Source organism: Herpailurus yagouaroundi, unplaced genomic scaffold (genome assembly GCF_014898765.1).
Source record: "Herpailurus yagouaroundi ecotype Mexico unplaced genomic scaffold, PumYag 187, whole genome shotgun sequence".
Lineage (NCBI taxonomy): Eukaryota > Metazoa > Chordata > Mammalia > Carnivora > Felidae > Herpailurus > Herpailurus yagouaroundi.
In genome coordinates, this window is record NW_024412418.1 from 2,140,980 (window position 1) to 2,154,221 (window position 13,242).

Here is a 13,242-nt window from a genome sequence, read left to right on the forward strand (position 1 = left end):
CACCCAGGCACCCCTGCCCTGAGGTGTTTCTATTCAATTGTGTACACGGTTTTCAATAGACATTTTGGGACCTAACACTTGATTTGGTGATTTTATTATTATTATTTTTTATTTTTTTTAACGTTTTATTTATTTTTGAGACAGGGAGAGACAGAGCATGAACAGGGGAGGGTCAGAGAGAGGGAGACACAGAATCTGAAACAGGCTCCAGGCTCCGAGCTGTCAGCACAGAGCCCGATGCGGGGCTCGAACTCACGGACTGTGAGATCATGACCTGAGCCAAAGTCGGCCGCTTAACCGACTGAGCCACCCAGGCGCCCCTGATTTGGTGATTTCATGAAGACATACCTAGATGCTAAGACCTTGAGTATTAGATCACCGTACACTCTGATTTAGCCATTTCAATTTCCTTTGGCTTCCATGAAGAAGTATATGTTCAGAAAATAAAGTCAGTTTTCAATGTTAAAAACCAAGATTAAGTAGAAATTGGCATCTTACATTCATTCCATTCCATTCCACAGATTCAACCAACACTTATAGCTTTTTACAGGTCAGGCACTATTCTGACACTGGGAATATAAAGGAGAACCAGCTCTACTAATGTGAAGTTTTGTGGGCGTATTTTAACACACTATGGTAAGGGAAATGATAAATGAGGGCACATAGGAAAAATAAAAGTGTTTATTGGGTTGGATATAGCTTTTTCTTTTTTCAACCATCAAATTGACTTATGCCTGAGGCTGTGGTATAAACGTTACTGACAAAGCAGAGGTAGAGAAAAATGTTTACAAGTAGTGCTTGGTACATAGTATATGCTTACGAAATAGTTTTACGGTAACCATGGCTGCACTGGGACCTAGTTACTAGAGCTTGGCTATGTTGAGGTAGGTGTCTCTTGCCTACTGCACGTCTGGACATCACAGTGCTATCCTTCATCCTGTTGTCGGGACACCCAAGACCTTCTATTATATTTCACATTTGTACCTTCCTTGCTGTCAGTTGCTCTTCAAGGACTATGTTCTTCCTGTTTAACTTGGTGTTCCTTCTCAACACCAGTGTTTCAAGTCGCTGATCCTTTGTGTCTGTGCCATCCTGCTCTAGTTAATTATCTACGCATTGCTGAGCCCCAATATGTAACATCTAATATTTTAAGAATATATTTCAATTATATGCTGGTATCTTGATCAACAATCTATAATGAGTTATCCCCTTTCAGAAAACATAAGTCTTCCCTTCAATCTCTTCATGGCTGACTTCATCTCCTGGTTCCTGAGGGTGTAGATCATGGGGTTCAGGACCGGGATGATGACCGTGAAGGTGATGGAGACAGCTCTGTCCATGGGAAGGGCAGTGAAGGGCCGGGCATAGACGTAGATGCAGGGCACAAAGTGCAGGGTCACCACAGTGATGTGGGCGGTGCAGGTGGAGATGGCTTTCCTCCTTCCCTCCCCAGCGTGAGATCTCAGCATCATCAAGATGACTGTGTAGGACACAAGGAGAAGAGCAAACCACAAAGTAGTGACTAGACCATTGTTGGAAATCATTAAGACCTCAAGAGCAAAGGTGTTGGTGCAGGCGAGTTTGAGGACCTGGGGGACGTCGCAGTAGAAGCCATCAACAACATTGGGTCCACAGAAGGGGAGGGGCAGCAACAGGGAAATCTGCACGATGGAGTGGACAAAGCCCCCCACCCAGGAGGCCACGATGAGGGCAGTGCATCTCCCCCTGCTCATGATGGTCACGTAGTGCAGGGGCTTGGAGATGGCCATGTAGCGATCGAAGGCCATGACAGAGAGAGAAAAAATGTCTGCCCCCCCGAGGAGGTGGAAGAAGAAGATCTGAGTGATGCAACCATTGAAGGAGATGGTCTTTGTCCTTGACAGGAGGTCTATCAGGACCTTGGGAGCGGTGATGGAGGAGAAGCAGATGTCCAAGACGGAGAGATTGCGGAGCAGGAAGTACATGGGCGTGTGAAGGCGGGACTCGTAGGTCACAGTGACCATGATGGCAACATTTGCTAACACAGTTGTTACATAAACTACAGATAAAAAGAAAAATAAGAGCAAGCTCAGCTCTTGAGACTGGGTAAGTCCACAAAAAATAAATTCAGACACCTTGGTATAATTTCTCAGGGCCATTGGATATTTCTTCCTCCCTGTACAGCTTTGAAAGAGAGAATAATATTACTGAGGCATTGAAATCAAGCAAAGTTTGGGGCGCCTGGGTGGCTTAGTTGGTTAAGCATAGGATTCTGTGTCTCCCTCTCTCTCTGCCCCTCCCCCTCTTGTTCTCTTTCTCTCTCTCTCTCCCTCTCTGTGTCTCTCAAAAATAAATAAACATTAAAAAAAAAAAAAGAAAACAGGGGCATCTGGATGTTTCAGTTGGTTAAGCATAGGAATCTGTCTCCCTTTCTCTCTGCCCCTCCCCCTCTTGTGCTCTCTCTCTCTCTCTCTCTCTCAAAAGTAAATAAACATTAAAAAAAAAAAAAAAAAGGAAAGAGGAAAGAGGGCGCCTGGATGGCTCAGTCAGTTAAGCATGCGACATCGGCTCAGGTCAGGATCTCACAGTTCCTGGGTTCGAGCACCATGTTGGGCTCTGTGCTGACAGCTCAGAGCCTGGATCCGGTTTCAGATTCTGGGTCTCCCTCCCTCTCTGCCCCACCCCCCTCATGCTCTGTCTCTGTCTCTTAAAAATAAATCAACATAAAAAAAAATCAAGCAAAGGTTTATCTCATCTGTGGAAACTTTGTAATACAGCTTGAAGTGTGGGATTGTGAGGACTCCTGCTTTGGTTTTCTTTTTCAAGATTGCTCACACTCTTATTTTTAATCATATTATCTTATTCTTCATGAACTTGTTGTGTCACCTGGGGAAGTCACTCACTTCTCCTTGCTTCAGCTCCCTCATTAGTCTAAAATGTGGTGTGGGCTGGATCATTCGTTTCCCTACTGTACTCGTTGGGGCCTTTGACATCTGTTAAAATCCACCTCTAGAGGTTGCTGAGGAAGAGAACTGAGGAAGGCTTCATGGAAGGTGCTCCATGAACCGGAGCATCTCTGATTTTATTCTCATTGCACTTTGTTTCCTTAAGAGCCATTGGAATACACCAACACTCATAAGCCTTTCGGTGACAACATAATAGGGATCGATTTCATCAGCATGTTATAATTTTATAAGCTACTGCACACCTAATAACAATTTTTTTCAAAGTTTATTTTTTACTTATTTTTAAAGAAATTTTTAAATGTTTTATTTATTTTTGAGACAGAGAGACACAGAGAATGAGCAGGGGAGGGGCAGAGAGAGAGCGAGACACGGAATCCGAAGCAGGCTCTAGGCTCTGAGCTGTCAGCACAGAGCCCGACGCGGGGCTTGAACTCATAAACCTGGAGATAATGATCTGAGCCGAAGTCGGACGCTTAACCGACTGAGCTGCCCAGGCGCCCCTCAAAGTTTATTTTTGAGAGAGAGAGAGAGAGACAGAGTGCGAGAGGGGGAGGGGCAGAGAGAGAGGGAGACGCAGAATCTGAAGCAGGCTCCAGGCTCTGTGCTATCAGCACAGAGGCCGACAGGGCCTTGAACTCATGAACTGCAAGATCATGACCTGAGCCGAAGTAGGACGCTTAACCGACTCAGCCTCCCAGGCACCCCTACAATCAATATTTCTAATATCGCTCTGAAGTTAGGGGGAAAAGTGTTAGCATTCCCATGTCAATTAATACTGAAACTGAACTTAATAAGCATTAAGCCAATTTTTCACGGTCATATAGAAAATCAGTGGCACAGGAAAAGTAGTAACATAAGTCTCTTCTGTCTCTTGGTTCTAGGATCTTTCTACTCTTCCGTGCTGCCTGCCAGCTTCAGGCTATATAAATCCAAGAATAATTTGCATAAGGGACTCTTTACACAATTTTCTGGTCCTTTCAATGGTGGGTCTCATCAGCCCCTCCATTTCCTCTTTCCATGACCAAGGAATTGTAGACCATTGCCCTTCTATTATATTTCAGAAATGACAAGTCTTCTTTTCATTTATTTATTTTTTAAAAAATTTCATTTCATAGATATGCAGACATTAGGGTTTAACACAAAGAAGAGGACCAGGATGATACTCGAGATGGTTCTGCTCACAAAGACGACAGCACGGTCCAGGCATGAATACATAGAGGGCATGAAGTGCAAGATTACCACGGGGTTGTAGGCAATACAGGTGAGCCCTTCCTATACAACCCAGAGCAGTTTCTGATAAGCTTAGGCTTTCCACTGCCAGATGGAGTACGGATCGACAGCCAAGGGAACAATGGTAGTGCCCCCTCTGCGGAGGCCATATGTTCTCTTACTAAAGCATCCTGTTTGGGAAGGGAGTGGCAAATCCAATTTAGAGGATTTTCAATTCATTCTATTTAGCCCTTGGGATTCAGGAGCAAGCAACCTTTTATTGCTTGAGTGTCAAATTTGAAAAAAAAAAAAAGTTCCAGGGAGGCTTAAGAGACAGACAGAAGGATGTAGAGAAAGCTAGCAGTGAAGCCAGACTTTGGCTCTCAGCAAAATACATATTCTACCCATGCCATTTTGATAATTTCTGAGAAGTTTCATGATGGTGGCAGTGGTGACAAAATTAACTCAGAGTTTAGAGGAAAAAAGCCCTCCTCAGCCTACACATCTGTCTGAGCCATCTGGCACGAACATCTAGGTGGTCCCCAGATCATGCCCACCTGGGAAGCATTGCTCTTGGTCTGCGTAGAAACAAGTTCTGAGAGCCTTGAGAAATCATGTGGCTGAATAAACCCCAAACACACATTGCATCTCATTTGCTCTGGAGAATATCATTACTTGCCTTGTGTCCTGTTTATTCTGTCTCTGTGGGCACAGTCATCTCTGCAGCAGGTACTGGTGGGTAGCACGTTTTATCCAGAAGGCTTATACTGAGCCACTCACATTGCAAGGAACCTGGGCACTGTGTAAAAGTTCTGAGGATTTTACTTTCCTAACCTGTCTCAATTTGCCCCCTTGGTCTTCAGTTAACCCCTTGTCATTTCTCCTTAGATGGTTGCAACTTTCCTAACTGGTGTCCTTTCCTTCAGTGTAGTTTTGTCTAATTCATCCTGTCTGTCTTTTCCAGAAATGTAATTATAAGTCACAAATGGCACCATACATGGTCCTTTGTTTGAAAATCTTCAATGGTTCCTTATTGCCTACACAATAAAGATTAAACTCCTCTTGATATCTGGTGTCCTGTTTCCTTTGATTCTCTGTTTCGGGTGTTTAAATTGTTTAAAGTTTATTCTGTTTATTTTGAGAGAGGTGCAGGGAGAGAGAGAGAATCCCAGGCAGGCTCCACAGTCAGTGTGGAGCCCACCATGGGGCTTGAAATCATGAACCGGGAGGCCTGAGCCAAAATCAAGAGTCAAACACTTAACCGGGACTGAGCCACCGAGGTGCCCCTTGGGGTGTTTAAATGTTATGCAAATTCTTGCTGGCTCACGCCTTTGGATCTGTGTTCCCATTGTTCCCTCTATCCATCATGGCCTCCCCAACCCCCACTTCCAGAATCTCCTATTTTTCCACCTTCACAAACACTGATCTTTCAACACTCAGGTTCAGAGTCTCCTTTTCTGTGAAAACTTTCCTGACACCCCTTTGTGACTCATCATTCCCTGCATTGACTTCTCTTCTGGCGCTTGTAACAGATTATTCCATCTAATTTCTTACAAATCTGTCTCTCCTTTGTTCAATATAATTTCCCCATACCCCTCAAGTTCATCCTGCCCGCTCAGGGTTCCATTCATCCTGAGATCATCAAAGCTTTACCTAGTCTGGAGCATATATTAGGTGCCCAATAAATGCTTTTTAGATTAATGAACAAATGTAGTTGATAAGTGCACATCATGCCTTACAAGCATTGGCACTGGAGTGTTGGGTGAGTGAGAAAGATCTTGACAAACACAGGCTAAGAAATTCTTTTGTTAATGTCCTTGACTCGACCTCAGGGATGCCAGAGAGAGATGCATTTTCCAGGCTATAAAATAGCTTTGTGACCTTGAAAAAGTCACTCCTCTCTGTGCCTCAGATCCTCAGTTGTAAAACAGTGTTATTGGTGTGGAACAATATTAAGGGCTTTGGAGTAGGGCGTACCTGGGCTGCAATTCTACCTCTTCCTTCTTTGCTACTTGGAGCAAGTCCTCTACTTTCCTCCTCTGTAAACTTGGAAGCATAATACTTACTTCATTGGGTAGCATAAGGAGCAACTACGTTCATGTCTGTAAAGTACCCGGCACATAGGCATTCAATTAACTTGATTCCTTTCCTTTCCCCCTGAAAACAGGATCATCCCTGTTTTCCCTGAAGAGTTATTTAAGAAGACTTTTGCAGAATATAAAATGTTATTCAACAGAACAACAGTTTCTCTTTGAAATCACTTGCTTGTTTGTGTTTCGGTGAACTTGTGTGGGTTACCCAAGTGGACTGGAGCGTTCATGTGCTAGGTCATCAGGTTTGGGAATAAAGCTGGCTCTGGATCACAGGCCAAAGAGACCCAGTGAGTCATGGGCCGTGTGTGGATATGGAACTGCCTTTGAAACCTCTACAGCTTTTAAGGGAATTTGGGGCATTTTAAAGTCTTTTTTTGTTTGTTTGTTTTTTGTTTGTTTTTTTAAGGAAGTGCCCATCTTGTGTAAAAACACTCTGCGATCCCCATGGACAGACCCTAAGCCGCAACAAAATCTCTCCAAATGCATCTCAGTTGTTTCACCAAATACAAGCTGCTGACCCCATGTTGGGGGCCCTTTCTTCCTAGAAAGATATCCCTCCTTTCCCAGCATTTAACATCCACTTCCATTTTCTCTCACTAAAGTTTTGATCCTTTTTTACAGTGTCTGGTACACCGGGTACATTTTTCATGTTCATCTTGTTCATGCATAACCCACAGTGTCTCACACTGACTGTTCCACGTCCTTACCTAAACCTTTGGTATCCAACCAGGAATTCACACCATCTGAGACCCAGTGGGGTGCCAGTGTGTATGATGCCAGGGAACCTTCGTGTTAGAACGCCAAGTCCTTCTCACGATTGGTTACATTAGACTTCAAGGTCTTCTCTTCCACCTTCACATTGGAAAGGGCAGACTCAGGGATCATGTCATCTTGGCTCTTCTGCCTGTCCCAAAGTGTCCCTGCTGTGTATACTGGTCCCTCAGGCCCAAGCCTAACATGAGAATTAGCAAAGGGAATTTACTGGATGTGAGTGTGGAAGGAGAACGGACTCTCTTCGTTCATTTTGGAGTTCCAGCGGGAATTATTAAAGTTTCCAAGTCATTATTGCATACAAGTCCACACACACACACACACACACACACACACACACACACACACGCACATATACAGATGCCCATGTTTCTTTGCTTTCTACATTCTTGTAAAACCCCAGAAGACATAAATCTATCTGTTCTGATGCTCTGGGTTTTAGGGAAACATATTAATAGAAACATCTAATCCCATATGATCATTCATTCTCAATGTGAGCAGCATGCTGAAAGGGACAAAAATTGGTTTTTAAGGACGACAAAAATCTTAGATATTACAATGATGTGTGGCCTTCAAAGAGTCTCAGTACATTAAAGGATACACAGTCTATCTTTGGTATTAAATTTTCTCGTGGGAGAACAATTAGGAAAAATATCTGGGACACCTGGGTGGCTTAGGTGGTTAATTGTCTGACTCTTGATTTCTGCTCAGGTCATGATCTCATGGTCATGAGATTGAGTCCTGCACTGGGCTCTGCACTGACACCATGGAGCCTGCTTGGGTTTCTCTCTCTCCCTCTCTCCCTGCCCCTCCCCTGCTTGTACTCTCTCTCTCAAAATAAATAAATAAACTTAAAAAAAGGAAAATATCTAATAAACTTCCTTGGGACATAATGATTTGGAAAAATTTGAGAAGTGCTGCCATATGATTAAAAGTCTTGGCCTACTATCTCTGTTTTGTAGGACTCAGAGAAGATCACAGGTATATACCACCTACCAGGACCTTTTTAGCCAAATATTAATGCATTATAACAATTTGCAAAAAATTGTCCTGTAGGTTGTAATTTCCTGAGTTTCTTTACTAATTGTCCAATTTTTGAATGACTCCTGTAAGCTGAAGGGTGGCATTTGAGGTGAGCATAGGGGATGAAGGGACATTTATTGTCTTCCTACATATTTATTTCCTGGGAATCCTTTTCTTAGGAGAGAGGTGGAGCACAACACAGACCCAATGGCTGTTCCTAAGTGAACCTGCATGCGATATATTTCTTTCCTCTCCTGGAACACAAAACGGGTCCTGAATGTGTGAAAAGGTATTTCCTAGGTATTTTTGTTGCTGCTGTTCTAAGCGACTTGTCTTGCTTGCGGTGCATACATAGACAAAACCCGTAGTGTTGCTCCAGCTATAAGATCTCTGAAGGTGAGATGGGGAGAGAAGAGAGGGAAAAAGAAAGTTTAGGTTAACATAAATTAAATTACCGGGGCACCTGGGCGGCTCAATAGGTTGAGTGTCCAACTTTGGTTCAGGTCATGATCTTGCCGTTCATGAGTTTAAACCTCACCTCAGGCTCTCTGCTCATCGCACAGAGTCTGCTTTGGATCCTCTGTCCCTTCTCTCTCTGCCCCAGCCCTGCCTGTGCATTCACTCTCTCTCTTTCTCTCAAAAACAAACATTATAAATAAATAAATAAATAAATAAATAAATAAATAAATAACCATTGTGGCTTTTGTGCAGATATATTCCCAAACCATACAAGCACTTTTAAGGTTAATTTCAGTAGGCAAATTAGTAGAATGGACCTGAGAACAGGAGATTCTTGGTCCAAGCGTAGATTTGTCCATGTATATATCTGACTAAACATGACTTAAAATATTTCTTCTCTTTTCACTAGTAGGTAAAATATATTGAAGATTCTGTACTCAAAATATTAAATCAAGGAATGATTTTAGTAATTAACTGGAAATACAGAGCCACCAGAGAGAGCATGCATGAAATAAACACATCCATAATTTCCACATATGCATATTTAGGATTAGAGGACTAGACAATAGGGAACCTGGATTCTGTGCCTGATTAACGCCATGAGCAGTGCTAATGACCACCCTCTTAGCATTTATTATTCTTCATTCTCATGGCAACCCTGTGAACAGTGTCATTTCCATATTTCAGGTGGTAAAAGTAAGGAAAATATGTTAGCATCGAGAATCACAGGTTATACCAAAATAGCATCAGGTTATTGATTTTCACCGTATATCCCCTACTTCTCCCAAGGTCACAAGCCCAATAGCTCATGTTCAGCCTCATCTCATCCTTCCTGGAAGAGTGTTGAGTGGCTATGAGGATATTCAGAAATGACTGGCAAATGAGCTAGCAGTCTGTTGCCCCAGGACAGCAGTTTGAGGAAAGCAGAGCATAGATTTCCGGTCTCAGTGTGAGTGCTCACCCCAGCTTACTGCTCTCAGAAGGTCCAAGCCTTCTGTGTAGTCTTTTCATGGCAGACTTCATCTCCTGGTTCCTCAGGGTATAAATCATGGGGTTCAGCATGGGCGTAATGACCGTGTTGTTGATGGACACAGCTGTGTCCATGGGCAGTGTAGTGAAGGGCCGGCAGTAGATGTAGACACAAGGCACAAAGTGCAGAGTCACCACGAGGATATGGGAGGTGCAGGTGGACAGGGCCTTGTTCCGTCCTGCCCCAGAGTGAGATCTCAGCATCACCAGAATAACGGTGTAGGATCCCAGGAGCAAGAGGAACCATAGCAGGGTCACCAACCCATTGTTAGAGATCATGAGAAGTTCCAGAGCAAAGGTATCGGTGCAAGCCAGCTTAACTACTTGGGGCACATCACAGTAGAAGGCATCCAGGATGTTGGGGCCACAGAAGGAGAGTGGAAGCATCAGAATTATCTGGACAATTGAGTGCAAACCACCGCCCACCCAGGAAGCCACCACCAAACCCACCCACACCTCTCTCTTCATAATGGTCACATAATGCAGGGGTTTGGCGATTGCAAGGTATCTGTCATAGGCCATCACAGAGAGGAAGAAAATATCTGACCCACCAGCAAAATGGAAGAAGAAGATCTGTGCCATGCAGCCATTGTAGGAGATGGTTTTCCTCTCTGATAACAGATCCACCAGGAGCTTGGGAACAGTGACAGATGAAAAAACAATGTCCAGGACCGATTTGTTCCGCAGCAGAAAGTACATGGGAGTGTGAAGGTGGGACTCACAGGTGATGGTCAGCACAATGAGGGCATTGCCCAGCACGGTGGTTACATATACAGCAAGGAAGGCCACAAACAAGAAACATTCCAGCTCCTGGAAGTGAGTGAGTTCTAGGAAGACAAATTCCTTCACATTGGTGTGGTTGCTCTGGCCCATGGTTGGGACCACCCTCCTCCATGTCTATCTTGGGAGAAGGTACATTAGGGTTAGGAGTATGGTGTCGTGAAGGGACAGCATCATTTATCCTATATTGTCTTAAGGCTATCTCGAGCATCCAGATCATGACTACTCAGAAAAACTGGGCTAGGGACTCCCCTCTTATGGCCTGGAAATTCTTTATCCTGATGATTCTTCTTTCCTATTGGAAATACCCTGAGCAGACAGCAAGAGTCATCACACTCTGATGCCTTCCCTCTGAAAGAGGGAGATGGCAGGACTATGGTCATTTGACTATGTCTTGCCTTCTGTCCTGCAAGAGTATGTATGCAGAACTTTACTCTTTACCAAAGTCTTTCACCTGAAATATCTTGATTTTTATTCTTATGATGTTTGTGTGGGGTCTAGAGAGTGGTGATGATCATCTCCATGTTATATAAGGGAAGCTGAAGTTTAGAGCAGTTAATGACTTGCCCACATTTGCACAATTGCAAAGTTAGTGAGTGGCAAGTCAAGGATTCAGATGCAAGTAGTTTTTCTGACTTGACAAAGACCAATGTTAATTGGGCACCTTGACGTTGGCCTTCTATTCTTTCCTTGCTGAGAATCCTGCTAAATCAGTTTAGCAAGAAGACCCTACCTTTGGTATCTGATCAAATGTCTCATCCCTGATCTTTGATATATAACTCCTTGTAACTAAGTCTTTGGCTTGTCTTTGCAAGAGTCCTGTTAAGCCAGTTTATTAAGAATCCCATTGTCTTTGATGTGTCCTTTTAGTAATTTTCCACCTACTGACCCACTTGCCCTGCTCCTGGGCTATAAATCCCCACCGTCCTTGTTGTATTTGGAGTTGAGCTTAATTTCTCTCCTTTATTGTAATAGTTTTGACCCCTGTTGCAATAGTCTTGAATAAAATCTGTCTTGCCATTTTAAATAGTATCCAGTAAAAAAAATAAATAAATACATAAATAAAAAATAAATAAATAGTATCCAGTGAATAATTTTTGTTTAATAGACTGCAGAGTTTCCCCCTGAAACATTTCTGCCAGATCAGAGATTCTGGAAGTTACTTTGGCTTATCAGAATTATAGTGGGGAGATCAGGCTTAAGCAGTTAATTAAATAGCCTGACTACTTAATCCTCACCTCCTCCTTAATTTTTTTTAATTAATTTTTTTTAGCATTTATTTATTTTTGAGACAGAGAGAGACAGAGCATGAATGGAGGAGGGTCAGAGAGAGGGAGACACAGAATCCGAAACAGGCTCCAGGCTCTGAGTTGTCAGCACAGAGCACGACACGGAGCTCGAACTCACAGACAGCGAGATCATGACCTGAGCCAAAGTTGGACACTTAACCGACTGAGTCACCCAGGCGCCCCCCTCACCTCCTCCTTTAAAGGAAAAGAAGAATCAGGCCCTCTTAAGTACTATACCCCTGCACTCGGAGACACTTGGACCTCACCAGGTCCAGGGGCTCTTGATAGCGTGAAGAGCTGCAATCATTGTTCAGAGCACATGCAGGTATCACCAACAAACTGATCATTAAAGCTGCAGAGGTGACTTAACCCAAAACTCCTCACTTCAGGGGTGAGCAGAGGAGATTGTTTATTTTTTGAGAATCAGTCTGACTTGGTAAAAGATGGAGAATTTTTTTTTAAATATTCTTTTTTCTTGTTTTTTGTTGTCATGAAAACACGTAAGATCTACCCCTGTTAACACATTTCAAGTATACAATGAAGTATTTTTAAGTCCCATCTTCCCTACCTCCTCCCCCCCTCCCCCATTACCATCTTTCTATTCTCTGTTTCTGTGAGTAGAGCATGTTATGCTAAGTGAATAAGCCAGACACAAAAAGATAAATACTGCATGATCTCACTTACATGTGGATTCTAAAATAGTCAAACTCATAGAAAGATAGAGACTTTTAACCAGGGTTGATGACTCCAACTTCAGGGATTTTCTACTATTTCTGTATGATAGCAAAATAGGTTTATTTGATTTTTTTGTCAAATCAGATTTTTGGCCATCTGAGGACAAAATTATTTTCAATAAGAATATCTGTATGTCCAAGGACTTTCAAATCCCACATAAAATTTAAAAATTCAAGTAGTTGGGATGACTGAAATATGGTTCAACAATAGAAAATAGTCTAGGTATTTGCTGCAATGAAATTATATCTGAAGGAAATGGGCTAAGAAAGAAGAGAATACACTAGATGAAAAAAGAACCAAGCACTTTCCTTGAAATAAAAGTATAGTGAACATCAAACAACATATTTCTGCAAACAACATATTTCTTGATGTTTCTTTTTCCAATTCTGTTATACTTGGGTGATTTTTATGTTTTAACCTGAATGTTTGGGGCCTATAGAAATCCTCTTAAATAAACTTCTCTGTTGATTTTCCTAGATTCCTTGTATTCTTACTATTAGAACCATTTAATTCCTGTTGAAAAGTGAATTTTTTCTTTAAAGTTTCTTTTAGTATGATCCAATAGGAATACTAAGTATGACAGCATCCAGGAACAACACATTGCCTAGAACTGGCACTCTGTGTTTTTTACTGCCACCTAACAAACAGCAGAATGCTTTTTGAATGGTATTCTGCATTTGGGATTATGTTATTGCCTGTAACAAGAAATACAAAGTGGGCTACAAAGAAGAGCCCACTTTAGGATTATATTAAGGCCAGGATCTACTCAGTGTCCCGGATTTGAGACCGAAGGGGAAACCAGGGAAACATTTGTCCTTGATCCAAGGGTAAGGGAGAGCTCCCTGGGAAACCAATGAGATTCTTCCTCTTAGATGATGAAGACTAAGTATTGGGGCATTTCCCCCTCCT

At 42.7% G+C, this 13,242-nt stretch overlaps 2 protein-coding genes across 2 annotated transcripts; both read right to left on the reverse strand.

Moving 5' to 3' along the window:
- Positions 1-1,202: 1,202 nt before the first annotated feature.
- Positions 1,203-2,138, reverse strand: LOC121043911 (olfactory receptor 4D11-like). The gene has a single exon (XM_040495894.1). The coding sequence runs from the start codon at positions 2,136-2,138 to the stop codon at positions 1,203-1,205; it is 936 nt and encodes a 311-aa protein (XP_040351828.1).
- A 7,319-nt stretch (positions 2,139-9,457) lies between these two features.
- OR4D6 (olfactory receptor family 4 subfamily D member 6) lies at positions 9,458-10,402 on the reverse strand. The gene has a single exon (XM_040495755.1). The coding sequence runs from the start codon at positions 10,400-10,402 to the stop codon at positions 9,458-9,460; it is 945 nt and encodes a 314-aa protein (XP_040351689.1).
- Between the last annotated feature and the right edge of the window lie 2,840 nt (positions 10,403-13,242).